This window comes from Brassica napus, chromosome A7 (assembly GCF_020379485.1).
Source record: "Brassica napus cultivar Da-Ae chromosome A7, Da-Ae, whole genome shotgun sequence".
NCBI lineage: Eukaryota > Viridiplantae > Streptophyta > Magnoliopsida > Brassicales > Brassicaceae > Brassica > Brassica napus.
Genome location: NC_063440.1, coordinates 16,674,788 through 16,694,523, shown reverse-complemented (window position 1 = coordinate 16,694,523; position 19,736 = coordinate 16,674,788). Strand labels below are relative to the sequence as shown.

The window sequence follows — 19,736 nt, the reverse complement described above, 5'->3', positions numbered from 1 at the left end:
TTTGTCGAAATATTCCTATTCTAGTTTAGGAAGAGAAAACATGACTAGATATAATAGCACCTGATTTTCAGACAGCATGATTCCAGTCATTGCTTGAAACTAGAACCAACGATCTTGCTGCTAACTGAAATTAAATTAAAACCGATTACTCAAATCTTGTTTAGGCAGGGGTCTAACCAACATAATAGAAGTTACGGGTGAATTGGGACATTCCTGAAAAGTAAAGGGGTCAAAAATAAGAGTTTTACAATGACTGGAAGTGGCTATGTAGTGGATATAAAACACGTGTAGTGACAAATCTGCGTGTGTACTTGTGTCTTAATAATCTCGTCTGAAAACAGATCTTCGTTTCCTACACTTTCTCCTCCTAACATTCTTACGTTGCTGAAGCTGATCTTGCAGATTTCGGATCGTATTCATGGATGGAGAAGGTTTCGCCGGAAAGGTATCGTCGATTCGTCGTTAATCATCTCTATACTTGCTGCTTCTGTATGATCCAACGGCTCCCTTTCTACGATCCCTCTAATTAGATCTCTTAAAGATGTTCATTTGATTACTTTTTGAGGAATTTAGACTATTTTGTTAATGATTTAATTACGAGAAAAAAATTGCGATATTATTCAAATGTGAAACCAGTCTCATCTCATTTTGAAACATTGTTAATAGTGTGGTGATTAACAAACAATTGCATGCACGTTTTGCTTGGTATAAGCGTGATCGATCCTAGAGTGTTTGTGTCTAGAATGGTTGGTATGATATTTTATATGCAACTCATTGGTTTGACATTTGATAGGCGGCTGCTGAAGCCAAAGGATTGAACCCGGGACTAATCGTGCTGCTTGTTGTCGGAGGTCCGCTTGTTGTGTTCCTTGTCGCCAACTACGTGATGTACGTGTATGCTCAGAAGAACCTACCCCCAAGGAAGAAGAAGCCCGTTTCTAAGAAGAAGCTCAAGCGGGAGAAGCTGAAGCAAGGAGTCCCTGTGCCTGGAGAATAAATACCCACCTTAGCTTTAACTCTGTGCCTTGTTCAAAGCTTGGATAAAGGTTATAATTGTCATCAAATTTCACACCTTTTTTGTTTGTTTGTTTTCGTAACATTTTGCTTCCTTAACTTATGTCATGAGTTCTGTATGATATCACTTGGGACAGCCACCCATTTTGTTTGGTTAGACTTTTTTGTTTGGTGTGTTTAGTTTTGACTTTACTTACCTTTGATTTTCAAAGAGTAGAGTCTTCAACACGACTACGTAAGGTTTCAACGTCATTGCTGTAAGAACTACCAACAAACGTTACACGGTTTGGCTCTATTCTTGAACTTTTCATTTCCTTAGAACAATACGACTACGAGAGCTTCCTCTCCAAATCCAGAGACTTCATATCCAACAACAAGAAAAAATGCTTTACGAAACTACATCGTTGTATATGATTGTGTTGAAGGTGAGAAGACAAGAGTTGAGAAACAACTGTTATTTTTTTCTTCATCGTTGGAGATCTTAGACAACGAGACTAAGCAAAGCGAGGTCAAAGTCGATGGCCTTGGGTCTGATTGATGTCGCTTCTGAAGATGATAGCCTCCTTTTCTCCTCCTCTCCGGTATGGATTTTTAGAAGGGTTTTGAGTTTTGTTAAATTTTTCCAAAATCTGCGTGATTGTAGAGATTGGTATTTTTCTATCTTTATGAGGTAGGAATTAGAGATAGAAAGAATGAGACTTTCGCCTTCGTTGGTGTGCTTACGTTTGGTTACCTTCTTTAATAACATTCAGAGGCAGATGAGGATGGACAATGTGTGATTAATCTAAGCAAAAGTCTTGCCTGGAAAAAAAAATGCCTACTTCACTAGCGCAGGTCATTTTGAATTTCGAACCAGCTACGTTTTGTTACCTTCTAGATTTTGATAATCAGTTTGTGTGTATAGCTTACTTTTGCTGATTGATGTATTTGTCAAAAAAAAAATCAGGTGTTTTGGAGCATAAGAGTCAAAGGAAGGGCTTACCAACTATCCAAGAGGATGTTAATAAAGATCAAGGGAATCCATTTCAAAATGATTGCAAGGAGGAGTTTCTTTTTGTTTGAAGATGTAAGAGCGTCAATTCAAAGGACTGCTGAAGCCTGCAACACCTGGAAAGATTAATGAACTAAGTAGCAATCATCTCAAGTAAGTCTTGTTTATCTCTTGTAGAGGGAAAGGGCTACTAGCTTTTTGCATGTTTGTGCGGAGTCTATATGCCTTTTACCATACATTCTTTATATGTAAATCAGTTTATGTGGTCTAGCTCTCGAGCTTTAGTCTTTTAGTGGCTTTCTATAAAGCAGTGTAGGTATACTTCTTAGTTTTCTCCACCATTATGAAACACTTCCTCTCCGTCTTTCTCTTTACGCTTCTTGGAGAGCTAGTGTCTATTGTCAGCTAAACCGTACGTTGTGAAAAGGTTTTAGTTTTGTGTCACTGGAAGTACTGTTTCAAGGTGTCTACACTAGATTGTACGCATTTGCAGCGGCGATAGTTAATCTATGTTTAGTTTTTCTACCAAGCTAACTATCTTTTGTTGCATACATTGTTTGAAATTTCAGCTACAAGTAGTGTACAAGACGTCCCTGCCTGAGCTGCCTTTCAGGAAAAAGGTAAATCTGCTACCAACAACTGCACCCTGTGCCTTTTTTTTGTTTTTTAACATCCCTCCTCCTCATCTGACTCTTTCTTTGATTTGTTTATCTCTTAGATGAAACCCAAGTTTAGATTAGAGCACACGGAGTAGGGAAGGCAACAAACAAAACAGGTATATCATCTTCATTCACTTTCTAAGTTGCATATTAACTACAAGACTTGTTAATTTTTTTATCTGACAACTTTAGAATAATGGGTTTCTTCTTATTCGTTTCCACTGATCAATGATGTTTGATCATTTACTAATGATACATTATTTACAGCACCAACGAGTAGAGGACATTACGTGCTGGTTAGTCTCAGATACTCTTTCTTGAATATTGTATTACTTAAGTCTAGTTTCGTCCATATTTGATGACCTCATCAAGTATGCAGGTGAAAAGAGCCTTTGGGTCCTAGACCCACATTGACAAAATTGGCTTCTTTGATAGGAGTAAGTTTCAGCTATCAGTGGTGGTGTTCTTGTTCCCTTATATGATTGAAACCAGCTTTGAGTATGTAGTTGATGTCTCTCTCTTTCAACAGGGTAGACATGGATCATCCTCATCTGCCAATTTACAAACTTAAGGCTGCAAGTTCAAGGTTTGTCTCTCCAAAACTGCAAAACAAATTGTATTCCAAAATCAGTGCAGAGGAACAACTTTTAATTAAGATAATAATATGCCTGAAGGAATTAATTGTTCTTTATATAAGTTAAGCGCTGCTTTCTTTTCTACTTCAATACTAATCTCTCTGCATGTTAGATTCTTATGTAACACTAAAACCCTTAACAAGCAGAGAAGAAGCAAACAACAGTAATATTAGAAACATAAAGTCTTTTTTTTTTTCATCAAAGAAACATAAGTCTAACGAGTTTATATAATATACTATAATACGAAGAATGGAACAGAGTATCGAGTGGACTACACTTAGCTGGGCTGATAATGCTGTACAGTCTAGTCTCTTCTTAACTTTGGTGTTCAACTTTTCATTTATTTTACATCTTTTTCTGAAGTTTTAAAGTTCCTCAGTCTCAGACATGAATTTTCTGTGTCAAAGAGTGTGATCAGATAAAGATGTACTTTGGTTGACCATAGTCAAGCATGTTTATGTTTATTTTATAGAGTTTCCTTTTGTCAGTGTACGAACATGAATTCATAACCAGCTTCTGTTGGCTTTGACTGTAATTTATAACATTTTATGGGGTTAAACTGTAAATAACATGATCTTTTACATGTACACCGCTGTTTTTCTTCCAAAGCTTTTTGACTCAACTTGGTCTATAAGTATCGTTGTTCTTGACTCATTTCTCTTTCAAACTTAATCTCTCATCTCTCTCCAACTCATTTTAGAGAATCTCTCTTACAACAGACCTCACCATGTCTGAAAGTGAAGAAGATGTTGATCTTCCCCGTTTCTTCAAGGTCTTCCTCTCAGAAACTGCTTCTGAATCAATGGTACATCTCTTCTTCTCTTTCTCTCTTTTTTCCTTCTTCCATGTAATAAGTAGAAAGAATTAGTAGAGGGAGAGTTATGGTTTAGGAGGAAAGAATCTTTAGTTGCTTAGGGTGAAATGTGATGAAAAGATTCTGGATTTGTTCCTTTGTTTCTCTTCAATACGTCTAAGTCTTAGTTAGAACGAGTTTTCTGATGTTTATGCGTCTGTGTTTTGGTGATTTTCAGGCGATTCCAATGTCTTTCATTGAGCATCTTGAAGACCCACTGCCGCAAACAGCTAAGCTTCAAGGCATTGGAGGTGGTGTTTGGACTGTGAGCTTCAAGAAAATACGTGACTGTGCGTATTTCACTTCAGGGTGGTCCAAGTTTGCAGAGGACCATGAACTCAAGGACGGGGAGTTCTTGACCTTTGTCTACGACGGTTCCCACACTTTCGAGGTCAGCGTCTTTGGTCGTTCTGGTTGTAAGGAGATAAGAGCTGAGGTCGAGACGGTGGAACTCTCTGATGCTAATTCTGACAAAGAAGAAGAAGATTCTTCAGTGGTTGCTGATTCAAATGAAGAAGAAGAAGAAGGCGATGATGATTCTTCATTCATTGCTGGTGAAGATGATGAAGTCAGCCAGAGTCTCTCCCATGTTGACAGTGATGACACTGTATCTAATGCTGAAGGTGAGATAGTTCTTGGTAGTAGTTACTTACTAACTAACTAACACACAAACTTGTTGCTGAAGTATGTTTTTTTTTGTCTCAGTTGTTGCAGGGTTTTCAAATTTGGAGGTAGAGTCTAATCCATGCTTTACTACCACCCTCAAGAACAGGATCTACGAGCTGGTAAGAAACAAATAACTTAAATATTTGTTTACCGTCTTGTTCATTCTTTCAATATGGTTGTGGCTTATACATGTTTTGTGTGTTATGCAAGTTGATTCCTGCAAATGTGGTGAAAGAACATGGGCTTACGTTTTGTGACCGGATCAAGTACATTGATGGAGAAGGGATCATGCATGGGGCTAAAGGGAAATGGTCTGATGATAGGATCTGCTTCAAAGGATGGGACAGGATTTGTAGAAGGAACAGGCTTAAAGAGCGTGATACTGTCCACTGTGAGATGTTTCACATCAGGAATAAAGTTCACACCATCAAGATCAGAGTCACTCGTGGACGTGGTTGAATCACTCTTCATCATCATTACCATCACCGCACCCTTCATCCATCACTTATCATCACCACTATCACAATAACTATCTATGTCTTAGTATGGCTTTTGCTTGTTTTATCTTAGTACTATTTTCTTTATCCCCGAGAAACCTTGTGAACTTAATCATGTTTCATGTTGTATTTTCAGTGCTTATTATGTAATGCATCTATGACTTTTGAAGTATGTTTCCAAGGTGACAAAAAATCCAACAAGCTTTGACACAACACAGAGACAGTGAAGCAATAGTGGAGTTGTCTATACTGATTAATATTTTTGATAGAAGACTAAAAGCATTAGATTAATAAAACAATATTTAACACATATCCCGCAGACATCACTAGTACCACTAAAACATTCTAATGTTGTCTGCAGCCAGAAGGCAGCACTGCAATGCTCATTCTCCATCCTGAATTTCCTTTACTACTTCAGGCATCGATGGTTCATGTTCTGTTCCACACACGACAATGTTCTCTCTACAATCTTCCATATTGATCGAATACTGTGTCACCCTCTTTTTCTAGAGAACCTGAAGAGATAGTTTCTGTTTTACACTATCAGGAGGTTTCTTGTCAAGTTCATATTCAACAGCTTATTTGCGGAATAAACATGCGATATAAAAAGAATAAAAAAACCCAACGAAGGTAGAGAAGCATGTAATCATAAAATCTACTAAAATAGAAGCAATCATCTTAGAGTAAGTGAATCTGGATCCCAAAGCTTAACGATGGTGAATACATTATACACTCTCCATCTAGTCAACCACTTCTCTTAATGTAACATCTACACAGTTTCAAATTAATTAGTATATTACTGGTTCAATAAAAAAAGCTTTGGGTCATACACATTAACTAATTAATAATGCGGTTCAATCCTTCACAAGTATTAGAGAAGTTTTCAGTCTTTTGACTCCAAGGTTGGACTTTTTGAATGTATTTGACAAGTAACTAAAAGAAAGACTATACTTTTTAAAACAACTTTATCATAAACTCTGAGTTGTGACTAAGTTATTCTATAAGGCTTATTCTTCTTCTTAAATCTTGCGGAAGCAATCAATACCTTCCAATTCCATGTCATGTCAACTTCCTTTTTTTGTCAACAATTTTTTTTTGTCAACAATTTTATGTCAACTAAACGCGAATTTGGTTTCAAAATTCATTTTGATAAAAAAAATGAACTACACAATATTAGTTAAGCTATACGGAAGACAATATTGAAACATTATAAGCAATATACTGACTACAAGACATGATGTACATGTAGCTGTAACAGGAACCTGAACCACCAGAATATAAAATCTGATAATTATTATCCAAGATGTGGGGAACAAAAAGAAATTGTTATTCATGCAATATTTGAATGCTCTCAAGCTCTACAAGTATGGTCCCTAGCAACACTATTTAGCCCAACATTTTTTCTTTACCAAGTATTTATGCCAATATGGATTACCACTTCTCGAGAAAAAATAGCATTATTGAACCGGAATTAGACAGAGATCCTCATCCTTAAATAATCTGGTATATCTAGAAGATTCGAAATGTTAAACTCTTTAGGGAGATTGACAGAGATCATCTGAAACTAGTCCGATATGCGGAAAGTGAGATGGTCATTTCCGCTCCACAAGAGCATAGTAGCGAGGAACTCCAGGTCATAAACACAGATAATATCTACATGGTGTATGGTTCATGGACTTCCACAACACAATTTAGTAGTTGTGGCTGAGTTTGGAAGGATAGTTTTGGAAAGATTCAGTTTATGAGAATGTGAAACTTAAAGAGACGAGAGACTGCTTTACATTTGGAAGTAAAAGCACTCTGATGGACAATGGAGAGCATACTACCACATTCTTCATTTCAGCGCTTTGGAACAGATAGAAAAGATCTGATGGCGATGTTGAAGGAACCTCAAGCTTGGTCAAGTTTTGCAACAGAAGTAGAGGCTATTAAGACGCTGCTGCATATATGTTTTCCAGACTTCAAGATATTGCATATTCCAAGGATACATAATGGAATTTTGGATTCTTTAGCTAAGATTGCGAAACCTTTTCATATAAAACTTTGTTATATTGGTTGTTTTATTCTGATCTAGTTACCTAAACTACCTCAAGTTTGAGTTATAGAATAGTCATTCTCTGTAAAAAAGAATATATATACATATATTATATAACTAAATCTCTCTCTTTCTCTCTCTCTCTCTCTCTCTCTTCTCTCTCTCTCGCTCTCTCTCTCTCCTCTCTCTCGCTCTCTCTCTCTCTCTCTCTCTCTCTCTCTCCTCTCTCTCTCTCTCTCTCTCTCTCTCTCTCTCTCTCTCTCTCTCTCTCTCTCTCTCTCTCTCTCTCTCTCTCTCTCTCTCTCTCTCTCTCTCTCTCTCTCTCTCTCTCTCTCTCTCTCTCTCTCTCTCTCTCTCTCTCTCTCTCTCAGGCCTCTGCAAATGATGTTTTTCGTATAAATAAGTGTGTTAAAAAAAAAGTGTGTTAAAAAAAAACGTTTGTCAATATTACATTTACCTTGTCTACGAGTCCTTGGTCAAACAACTTCCAAATAAATTGTAAGTGGCGAGAGACTGAGTTCATAAAATATATCGATTATTTTTTTGTCAACATAAAATATATCGATTCAATTATTTTTTACCAATATTTTACTTTTTTTTTATAATCTTAATTCAACTCTAAAATGACTATAAAAAATTATATTATTTATTTTTCTTAGAAAGTCAGAAGTTATGTACAAAGTATACAATTTCACACTACACTTATAGTTGTCTCGAAAATTACTTATATTCATATATGATACTTTGGAATGACAATAATAATTATTGGACAAGCATTAAACCTGTTATATTTTGTTACAATATTTTTTGTTTAATACATAGATGTTGAATGCATTCCAAAGAATATATATATCGATTCAATTATTTATTTACCAATATTTTACTTTTTTTTATAATCTTAATTCAACTCTAAAATGACTATAAAAATTTTATTATTTCTTTTTCTTAGAAAGTCAGTAGTTATGTACAAAGTATACAATTTCACACTAAACTTATAGTTGTCTCGACAGTTTACTTATTCGTATTTGAAACTTTGGGATGAAAATAATAATTATTGGACAAGCATTTGACCTGTTATATTTTGATACAATATTTTTATTTAATACATAGATGTTGAACGCATTCCAAAGAATATAGAGATAGAGCTAAGGCTGAAAAAGAATTATAAACAAAGTGGAACTGAACTTGTATATAATTATGTTTTTGTATTTCTGTGAAAATGGTTTTAGATAATGTGTAGCTGTATACTTTTTGGGATATCTACACAAATCTAAAATTGATTATACGCATGAATATCTTCTTTTTGGTCGTTGGTCACTATGCACAATATATCCCCTTTTCTTTTTGAAACATAATAATATATCTTTATTACACATTTCTTAGAAGGTGTTAGCTTCTTTATTTTGTAACTCATAATGGTTGTAGTGAAGGCTAGTGACTATCTTATGTTTTTCGCATTCGTTATAACTTATAACAAAAAAGTAACAAAAACTATACTATATATATATATATATATATATATATCTTCTTCTTTTCGCATTCGTTATAACTTATAACAAAAACTATACTATATATGTATATATATATATATATATTTATTTGTTTCAAATGATTTTGTAAACGAGCATAAAATGGTAATTTAGGAATTATAAAATTACTTAGATAATTAGTAGGTTATCTGAGTAATAACAATTTTGATGAGTTATCCTAGCTATTTTTAGAAAAGAATAGGTTAGTCTAGGTAATTTTCTCTTGAAATTATGTTTTTTTTTTAAATATGTTTGTACGGGAAATATTATGTATTTCGTCTAGAAGTCCTTGGTCAAACAACATCCAAATAAATTGTGAGTGGCGATAAACTGAAGTTATCAAATATATCAATTCAATTATTTCTTTACGAATAGTAGATATTTATTTGTTTGTTATGCTAATTCAACAATTCTATATTGACTATGAAAGAATATCTTATTTCCTTTTCTTAGAAAGTCACAAGTTACATAGTATACAATTTCAGACAGAAAACTTATAGCTGTCTCAAAAGTTTACTTATTTGTATTTGAATCTTTGGTGAAAATTATTTTATATTGGATAAGCATTTGACCTGCTTTATTGTGATACAATTTTTTTGTTTAATACATAGATATTGAAAGCATTCCCAAAAATATAGAAATAAAACTAAGGTGAAAAAAAAATTATGAACAAAAAAGCAAATTGAACATGTTCATAATAAAACAGTCAAATGCTTATCCAATATATTATCATTCTCGACCCAAAGATTCAAATACGAATAAGTAAATTGTGATACAAAATATACTTTGTATATTAACATTTTTACCAAACAAAATAAAATATACTTTGTAGATAACTTGTGACTTCTAAGGAAAGGAAATATATTAATAGATTATACTTAATATAGAATTGTTGAATTAAAAAAAAAACATAGATGTTGAAGCATTCCGAAGAATATAGAACTAAGGTTGATTTTCTTTGTTGAAAATATATATGTATCTGTGTATGTGTGTGTATTTTTGTGATAACGAGTTAGATAATGCGCGTCGTTGTATATTTTTGGGATATATATCTAAGTAACTCCAACATTGAGAATACTAATATGTTTTTTTCAAAAAAGAATACTAATATGTTGGTTATGGTCTGGTCACTTCACATTATATATCTTTATCACAAGTTTGTTAAATAAGATTGAGCTGTTTTCATTTTGAAACTCATAACGGTGGGAGAGTAAAAGCTACTATAGTTTTTTTTGCTACTATAGTTTTTGTTATTTCTCTATTTTCTTTTACCAGAAAAAAACTGGTTGACAACTTTTAATATATTGTTCTATCAACTCGTGTACAGCATTTAGGTCAAACTATTATACATCATTTATACCAAAAAATAATAGTATTTCTGTATTTTCTATCTACGATTTTTGTTAGTATCACTTTTTTTTCTGTGCATATGCAATGGTCGAGACCCAGTGGAAGTAATGCTCTAAAGCGACCATGGCGAGTCCTAGTTAAAGCAATTTTCAAAAGGTAAGAGGTCCGGTGACGAAGCCCAATATCTAGAAAGTTTACAAGTAATGTCTAGATTCCTCTAGCAAAGAGAGACCAGATGAATAGAGAACCAAAGTTGTAGTCACTTGTTATTTGGCCAGGCGGAGATCGAATCTAGGTTTTAAGACGTCTTAAAAAGTTGGGGAGGGGACTAGTTGTCATTTGTCAATATCCCCTTTGGAATTTGTTGGGTTTTAGCTTAGATACCCTTCAGATTAAACAAAAAAGAAAAGAAAAGTATCGCTCGTTGTGTACATGTGTATATTGACTCTGTGGAGCCAGATGTTTCGCTCTCACCAAGTTTCGTAAATAGAGACGGTTTGGCATGACATGTTACAAACTCTTTGACAAAGTCTTTCATGCATGTTCATTATTCCATGTCAATATTTTGACATTTGGCAGATTTTATCTTGAAACCCCAATTCACTCATGTGCCCATCGAATTCTGGAAAATGAAGTTGAAATTCAGATAGTTTATTATAAACTTCTGTTTTATTCTTTAGGTTGAAAATATGTAAATCTGATAGTTTTCTTATGGTGAGTTGTTAGTTTTCATGGAGTAAATCCTATAAATAAAAAGTTAGACACATTTATTTTTATTAACGTTGAAGTTATATATTAAAAAAACGTTGAAGTTATCGTTTTTGTGTCCATATATAATTTCCACCAGACCCACAATTTGTATTTAGAACATTTGATTTTAAAATAATCTTCTGTAATAAACGTAGTTTTAACCCGGAACACAACAAAATTAGGTTGTTTAGACACTTCGGTAAATCTAGAGTTGGTTTGTTACATTTGCTGTTATTATTTTATCGGATTTTCATAATTCTTCTGAAGGCATCATAAGAAATAACAAAAATACTTATCTAGTATGTGTACACCTCACCTGAATCTGATCGCTCGTTTCTAGTGGATTTTACTATATCGTGCTCTGTGATCGCCGTCATAAGTGTGAATCAGGTACTCTCGAGTATCAATATGTAACTTAAAATGTTGTCGAACTTATATCTTTAGAACACTCAGTTTGTATTAAAAGTAGTTAAATACAACTTTCCCTTTGTTCTATGTCCGAACATTATATTGCGGTTCAGTTTTTTCGGTTACGATATTTTTATAGTTGTGTCATTAATTTACATGTTGCCATTTATTAATTAAATTTTCGAAAAATTGATATGTTGTTGACTAATATTTTTGCCAACGTTATATCAAATTAAAATGGGTTTTTAACAATGGAACCTTTCAATAAAAAATGAAGATACAATATTAGATTAAACTATAAGTTTATTAAGATTATTTAAGACATTGTTACAAACATGAAATACACCTATTACAAGAAAGGATATAAAACATATAAAAAAAGAAGCCAAACCGATAATAAAGTAGAGAAACATAAAGAAATATTGACCTTATTTAAATTATTAGTTTATTACATTCTTCACCAGCGATGAAGATTTGGTACGAGTTCTAGAGGAACTTTCTTGGCGATGACGAAAGCTCCGGTTTCCTCCATGTCAATGTTTTTAATCGTCATTCCTTCAGGCAAACTCCAATCAAAGAAGTAAAGAAGGCTGAGAAGGCAGAGCTCAACCATGGCGATCCCCGTGGCCATCCCAGGACAGACCCTACGTCCGGCTCCGAATGGCAATAGCTCAAAATGCTTACCTTTATATTCTATAGGGTTATCTACAAACCTCTCGGGGATGAACTCTTCTGGTTTTGTATAGTTTTTGGGATCACGTCCTATCGTGTAAGTGTTGATTTGGATCATGGTGTTCTTGGGGATGTTATAGCCTTGAATCTTGATGTCGGACATTGTAAGCCTTGGGAGCAAGAGAGGAGCTGGTGGGTGTAATCTGAATGTTTCCTCGATCACCAGCTTCAAGTACTCAACTTTCTCTAGATCTTCTTCTGTGATTCTCTCTTTGTTGGGTCCGAGTGTTGCTCGAATCTCTTCTTGGAGTTTTTTCATAACTAACGGATGTCTGCTTAGCTCTGTCATTGTCCATATCATTGTGATGGCTCCTGCGTTTACTCCAGCCAAAAACACGTCCTGATGAAAAGACAGAATGATTCATGATTTTGGGTTTGAAAGAGGATATAAATATAGGGTAAAAATATTAAAGTACAAAAAAATGATGAAAAATAACACACAAAAATAAACCTTATAGGGTAAAAATTGTTTGCCTAGGCTGCATCTAAAACTTATCACCATTTGTAAAACACTACAAATCATTAATTCTCAATGAAATTCAAATACTTGGGAAAAAAAAAGAACACAAAAATAAAATCTCCAAAATAGTATTAATTAACAGGTAAAATGACTAAATTACTCCAAACTCTAAACTCTTACCTTAATCTCATCCACTAAATGGTAAATTCTAAATTTCAATCACTAAACCCAAATCCAAATATAAAATAAAAGAAAATAAAAAATAACTTGAAGTTAATATTATAATTAGGGAATTTTTTCTATGTGTACTATTTTTGGAACAACAAGTTTTAATTTTTTCATAGAATATTTCTCATAAAAAATAAAATCTATAACACTAAGAGCAATATGAATCAAGTGAGAAGACGAAAAACTAAGACGGACCAATAAACAAGGTATTTGTTATATCTTAAGTTAACTTGCTTCCCACACGCGATATTCCTCAAGTCACCTCTAAAACTTTAGAGATTTTACTAAAGGGAAGGGATTATTCATACTAACCGACATGACTCCTCTGAGATGGTCATCGGTGACTTGAAAAGAACCGACTTTATTGGGCTTATTGATCATATCCAACATGACACTGATGATGTCTGAGTGATCTTGGGGTTGTCCAGTCTTCAAATGATCATCAATCACATGCTCAAAGAAAGTGGTGAGTTTGGCAAAGGCTTTGTTCAGCCTCGAGTGCTGGCCGGAGATCCGGTCAATGAGCCATCCCGCAGGGAAGAAGTCGGCCAACGACAACGAGCCGAGGTTGGTCTCTGACTCAAGCACCAACTCTTCTACTCTCTCCATATCCACAAAATCACACTCGTGGAAGTTCTGTCCAAAAGCGAGTCTACAAATGATGCTGGCCGCATATGAGAAAATGACTTTTCTCAAATCAACTGATGAGGTTGGTTTCTCATTAGCTGAATTTGACACCTTCTTGACCAACAACTCGCTCTCTTCCTCTCTAATATACCTGAAGGACTTGAGTTTTTTCTGACTAAAGAGCTCGAGCACCATGATTTTCCTCATCTCTCTCCAGTTCTCACCAAAAGGAGCAAAACCAACGTCTTTAAAGTTGTAAGTAAACAACCCCGTCCCAACAGTCTTAGGTCGGCTACAGGTCTCAAGATCATGAGTCTTGAGCACTTCCTCAGCTCCTTCTTTGGAAGAGACAATGATCACGGGGACTACCCCGAAATGGAGAAGCATCACTGGTCCATATTCTTGGGAGATTTTGTGAAGAGATTTGTGAAGAAATCTTCCAAACTGGTGCAAGTTTCCGATTATCGGTAGACCGGTAGGTCCAGGAGGAAGCTTCTCTTTCGACGGTAAAAGCTTTTTAGAGAAAATCAACAAGAGAGGGAAGAGTAAGAGAAAACAAATGAAAATAGACATTGTTCTTGATTATGTTTGGCTTTCTTTCTTCTGGTCTGTGTTTGAAGTGAAGAGTAATTAATGAGTTCTCAAAGATGCAATATATATAGTCACTGAGGCAATGCATTTGGCTGGGTTTTGACTAAATCAATTTATTATTTTCTTACCCTCCATTTTTTTATTAATAACACTAAAATTGGTTTCAATATATATATATATATATATATATATATATATATATTGATTTATAGATATATATATATATATATATGTTGATTTAGTCTATATATATATATATATATTGTGTTTGAATAAAGTCGACTCTCTCGAGGCAAATATAGCAGGCTGGTTGATAAACACGAACCTTGTTTTATAAACCTAGTTTGTGCTTGTGTCACCGTAGTGCGAATATCGAACTTTAAATATTATATAATAGATATTAAAAATCGTAAAGGAAAAAGAACAAGAATATCTCAAATCGCTGACCTTTGTACAAATTATAATTTCGATTTGTAATATATTTTCAAAGCCAATATAACAAATGATAAAACTTCTATAGACACACACACACACACATATACATATATATATATATATATATATATATATATATATATATATAAAGTCAAATAAAAATTCATCATTCATACTGTATATAAATATATGAGTGTTCGACTGTACGAACAGCAATTAATTAATAACAGCTACAAATTTTAGTAGATTCATGAGGACAAGAATATGTAAATGTAGAGAACAAATGGTCAAATGCAAAGCTGCAACTGGACTATTGATTTTTGGAATGAAATGATGTAGAATGTCTTATTCTATTAGTTCAAAAAAAAAATTACTATTTGACATGAATGGAATGAAATATTCATTCCATCAATTCCACAAAAAAATAGATAAATATTCATTCCATCAATTTCACAAAAAATAGATAAATACAAAGAAAAATGATTCCAAAACAAATTTGGAATTTAGTTATGAATGAATGAAATGAATTACATTTCATTTTTTGCTGTATTCCATTCTTATCATTCTATTTATTTTCATTCCATCAATTTCTTATTGTAACTTGAGGGTATACATCGTAATGAACATTTCTAGTCACGTTCCTTACCGTCACAGCATACATTAATCACGGTCGTACCTGTTGATTTGAGTTAGAAACCCAATTATTTCTTACATTCTATTTAATTATAGATAGTTGTATAATATTGTAAGCGTTTCTAAGGCAATATATGAGGTTTACCGCGTATATGAGTCATGTGCAAACAGCCTCCAAACAAATATGACAAAAGAAAAGACTGTGGTAATAAAATTATCTATTCAAATATTTCTTTACGAACATGATTTTTTAAGCATTTTAATATGTCAATTCAACAATTCTCTATTGACTTTTTAAAAGATTTTTTTATTTTGATTTTCTGAGAAAGACACAATTTATTTGCAACAAGTAGAATTTCGGATAGAACACCGTAGCTGTCTCAAAAGTTTACTTATTTTGATATTTTCTTTGAATCTTTTGGACGAATATTGATAAGTATTCGACCTGTTTTTTTTTCTTTTCAGTATAATATAATATCCAACAATAATAATATTCTGGTTACTATTTTTGTTTGTGAAAATAAAAATTCTTGATATAAAAAGAGTTTACATAGCTGAATTTTTTTTTCCGATTGTACCTACGTAATCCAGGATAGAAAAAACATTGGTAAAAAAATTTGGACTATTTTTAATTTGTGCGTGTCATCTTTTCGCAGGGTTGCTAATCTTTAAAAAAAAAGGCAGTGGTAATAAAATTATATATTCAAATATTTCTTTACGAACATGAATTTTTAGCAATTTAGTATGCTTCTCTACTGACTTTAAAATATTATTGAATTTTCTGAAAAAGACACGATTTATTTGCAACACGTAGAATTTCGGATAGAACACCGTAGCTGTCTCAAAAGTTTACTTTGAATCTGTTGGACGAATATTGATAAGTATTCGACCTGCTTTTTTCAATTTAGTATCCCAACAATAATAATATTCTGGTTACTGTTTTTGTTTGTGAAAATAAATATTCTTGATATGAAAAGAGTTAATATAGCTGAAGATTCTTCTCCGTTTGTGCGTACGTAATCCAGGACAGATAAGAGTCTGAAAAGAGAGAAAAAAACACCGATATAGAGTCGTAATCTGAATGCTTCTACTTGACCTCTTCTGTTGCCATGAAAAGTGACCACATACTTGGACGTGGCTATGTAGTTTATCATCACTTGAGTTTTATTCCAATGTTTGTTTTCCTCTACTCTGAGCAGATAGAAATTATCCTTAATCTAGAGAAAACCTACAGATAAATGCATATGAAAATTCAGCGTTATAATTTTATACTAGAGCTCGACCGGGCGGGTGTTTTTTTGTTTACATAATGTAACTAAATATTTTTTACACCATTATATAATCTATAAAAATGATAATACATAATACATATATTGCTGTTACATAATTCCATTAATAGTAAAAGTAAAATAATTTATATAACTGTAAATGTAAATATCACGCGAATATTTGTTTTTATTTGACCGATATCATTTTTATTTACTTGATATCGAGTTGGCTAGTGGTAAAAGAAATGCTACTAGTCTTTCATTGGTCAGGTTTGATACACTTTGAAAATAATTATTTACAATATTTGAGTTCCCGGTAAAAAAAGAGAAACCACTTTTTCTTTTTTTAGAAATATATTTTTGTTCTCTATAAATAATATAATATATATTTATTTTTTCACGTATTATGTATTTTTTATTATGACATTACGCATAATAATTAAAATATATATTTTTAGTTTATTTTTAGTTTATGTGTGTGTTTTTCATAAACTAAAATATATATGCGGAAAGAATATTTGAGATGTTTTGATAAGTTTTTGGTCATAAATAAAAACTATATTTAAATTTCTAACCCGTTATATAAGTAGTCTTAATTTTTAATTTCTAAACCCAATATATAAATATTTGTCATCCATTTTTAACACTAAAATATTTATATTATACTTATTAAAATGAGTAATTGCATTTCTTGTATTTATATTATTATCAAATTAATTTTATTTTAACTTATTGACTTTAACATTTTATTATATGTAGGATTTTTATTTTATAAGAACTTTTTTTTAGAACATTGTTACCTTGTCTAAATGTTTTTCTTTACATACAAAACTTGAACAATATTTTTTTGAAACTTTCCACATTACAATTTTCTCATAAGAAAAATCTTAATGTTTTTAATTTTTAAATACTAATACTTAAATGTACATGTTATTACCAAATCTAATATTTCAAATCCTTACTAAAGAAAAATAATTTAAGGTAAAATTCAATTGAACATATGTAGTATCATACGTAATTTAAAAATAATTTTCTAATAGCATTTTGGTTATATATATATATCTATAACAATATTGTCAATTAAATAGATTAGTCAAATTGGTTATTTGAAAATTTAATTAGGTCCAAATTTAGAATTATCAAGTAAAATGGATCTTTTTTAATATGTTCTCATTTTAAAGTTTTTATTCTCAAATACAGCATATCCTTTAATTTTTTTTTAAATATTGTTAATTGATTTCATTAATAATAAAATTTTGAAAAATGTAATAAACATTATTTAGTAGAGGATAACACCCACAAATTTATGGAAAAAGGTTTTTCTACTTTACATATTAAGGTTTATAGTATTAATGTGCATTAATATTTATCATGAATTTGTTGTGGAATAGATTTAAGAAAAAAATTAATTTAGATTTAAATTTATTTATTACTTCAGTGGCATTGCTTTGTAAATAAGTTATAAGTTTTAGGGGTATTTCTTATTTGTACTTATATTTTAATAAGATAGATATGTATATAAATTAAATGAACTTTTCCATAAATGGTAACTAGCTTTGAATTGAAAAGTCTCTACGCTTCAAATTTTTATTCTGGTAAAAAAACTAATGTACAATCTAGAAGTATATTTTACTGGATGCACAAATACTCTAATATATAGGTCTAAACTTATGAATTATAATAGGTAAATATATGAAATTTGTAAAGAAATATACTATTTCTTTGAAAATATTATGGATGCATGTGCAGTATCCCTCTCAACATGCACCAGCTTCGCTAGTACATACATGGCGCTATAAGCGGTAAACATGTATTTGTTGAGTATCATATATATGGCTGGTACTTATATGTGTTGCATACTGCACATTGGTCAAGAAATGAAATATTCGATCTTTATCAAAAACATCGATCAATGAGATATTATCTACGGCTTAAGCCATCACAAAAAGCCGTAAACATTAGATTCTATGCTCAAGCCATCACAAAAGCTCAACTACTAGACGAACGACTTTGGATTTTTTCTTAAATTCCAAATTGATCCAAATCGATTAATAAATTTCAATACAATAACCTTCACATATGACATAACAATAGGGTTAGGTGAAGCGTTTGCGTTCATGCATCTCTACCGTAAGTCGATATGAGGTTTACCGGGTAAACTAGTCCTTGGTCAAAAAAAAATTACGTGACGCGATATTTTTTTACGTAAAAACAAATTACATGACGCGAGATTGTGGTTATAAAAAAATGTAAATTACATTCAACTATTTATGTACGTGGTATGGTGGTTATATCCCCACGTTCTTCTTAGTTCTCAAACAGAGGCAGTGCTGGGTTGCGGCTCAGATCCGTCCTGCTTGACCGCCAACAGCAGGTTGAATATTTTTTGTTAAAAGTTCCAATCCGCATAATTCACAAAGAAAAAAATTTATATCTGAATTTGTTTAGTCAAAATTTGCAGATAACCCACGAAACTTGCAAATAATATTAATAACAATATAAATACTTATTTTATATATTTTTGGTTTATTTTTAATAAAATAATATAAAATATTTATATTTAATTTGTAAATTTCATTATTTTTATGATTTAATTTCAAGAATATATTTATAATTTTTTTTACTAATCTGCACCTGTCCCGTGAGAAAATAACATAACCCGCACCCTTGCCGCAATACAAATATTCCAAATCATTGCCTCACAGCAGATCAAACGGGAGGGGTCAAGTGGGTAAAAATTAAAATTCCCAGCTTTAAACTTAGGCAAATATTAATTAACATTTTTCCATTAAATAACATTTAAAAAAAAAATCCACTGATTAAAATTAAAATTATCGTTATAAAGAGATTATTTTGAAGATTCAGTGATAAAAGTCTATGCTAACTTGCGAAACAGGTAATAACGATATTAACAATTTCAATTGTACCTTATACAACTTAAACAAATGATACATGCTAATACAACTCCAATCTCATTATAATTCAAGTTTTCTTCCTCAACTCGTTATCGTGATTCTTAAAACTGTTTTGACTAACATATAGTTAGTCAACCGTTAAATTAAGATGAGTCATCTTTTATATATATAAAAAAATTTCCATTAATACTCACTACGCCAAACTAAAATAACTAATTTTAGTGTGTTACAATACTTTTTTGCATTAAATAATTTTTGTAACACTTCTTCTTCTCCATTCTTTGTTTTAACGTATACGAACATGAACTTGTCACCGCACTTGACAAGTTTTTCCAACAAATGAGTTTTGGAAGAGACTGAAGCACTTTGTTCTTCAGCCGTTTGTTTTCCGCCACTACCTACGGTGAGGAGATTGATTGGAATCGCCTTGTGATCCAAAGGATTAACCGATATATTAGGA

General features: G+C 32.2%; 3 protein-coding genes across 4 annotated transcripts; 2 read left to right on the top strand and 1 right to left on the bottom strand.

The window, feature by feature from the left end:
• Window positions 1–213: 213 nt before the first annotated feature.
• Window positions 214–1,176, top strand: LOC106352827 (DNA-binding protein S1FA1). The gene is made up of 2 exons (XM_013792468.2): window positions 214–445; window positions 794–1,176. Exons 1-2 carry the CDS (start codon window positions 419–421, stop codon window positions 995–997), a joined length of 231 nt encoding a protein of 76 aa, XP_013647922.1. The 5' UTR covers window positions 214–418; the 3' UTR covers window positions 998–1,176.
• Window positions 1,129–5,487, top strand: LOC106352826 (B3 domain-containing protein REM20-like). 2 transcript variants are annotated; one of them, XM_013792464.3, is made up of 13 exons: window positions 1,129–1,298; window positions 1,440–1,595; window positions 1,767–1,848; window positions 1,961–2,158; window positions 2,575–2,625; window positions 2,724–2,780; window positions 2,932–2,960; window positions 3,044–3,101; window positions 3,194–3,250; window positions 4,000–4,104; window positions 4,331–4,775; window positions 4,858–4,937; window positions 5,029–5,487. In XM_013792464.3, exons 10-13 carry the CDS (start codon window positions 4,027–4,029, stop codon window positions 5,275–5,277), a joined length of 852 nt encoding a protein of 283 aa, XP_013647918.2. In that variant the 5' UTR covers window positions 1,129–1,298; window positions 1,440–1,595; window positions 1,767–1,848; window positions 1,961–2,158; window positions 2,575–2,625; window positions 2,724–2,780; window positions 2,932–2,960; window positions 3,044–3,101; window positions 3,194–3,250; window positions 4,000–4,026; the 3' UTR covers window positions 5,278–5,487. The 2 variants fall into 2 exon arrangements, with proteins under 2 accessions (XP_013647918.2, XP_013647917.2); XM_013792463.3 differs by lacking the exon at window positions 1,129–1,298 and having other exon boundaries at window positions 1,361–1,595; window positions 4,019–4,104.
• A 6,183-nt stretch (window positions 5,488–11,670) lies between these two features.
• Window positions 11,671–14,095, bottom strand: LOC106352825 (cytochrome P450 71B5). Its single transcript, XM_022688908.2, has 2 exons — window positions 13,120–14,095; window positions 11,671–12,459 (listed from the first exon to the last, which is right to left on the bottom strand). The coding sequence occupies exons 1-2, from the start codon at window positions 14,005–14,007 to the stop codon at window positions 11,845–11,847; spliced, it is 1,503 nt and encodes a 500-aa protein (XP_022544629.1). The 5' UTR covers window positions 14,008–14,095; the 3' UTR covers window positions 11,671–11,844.
• Window positions 14,096–19,736: the final 5,641 nt, after the last annotated feature.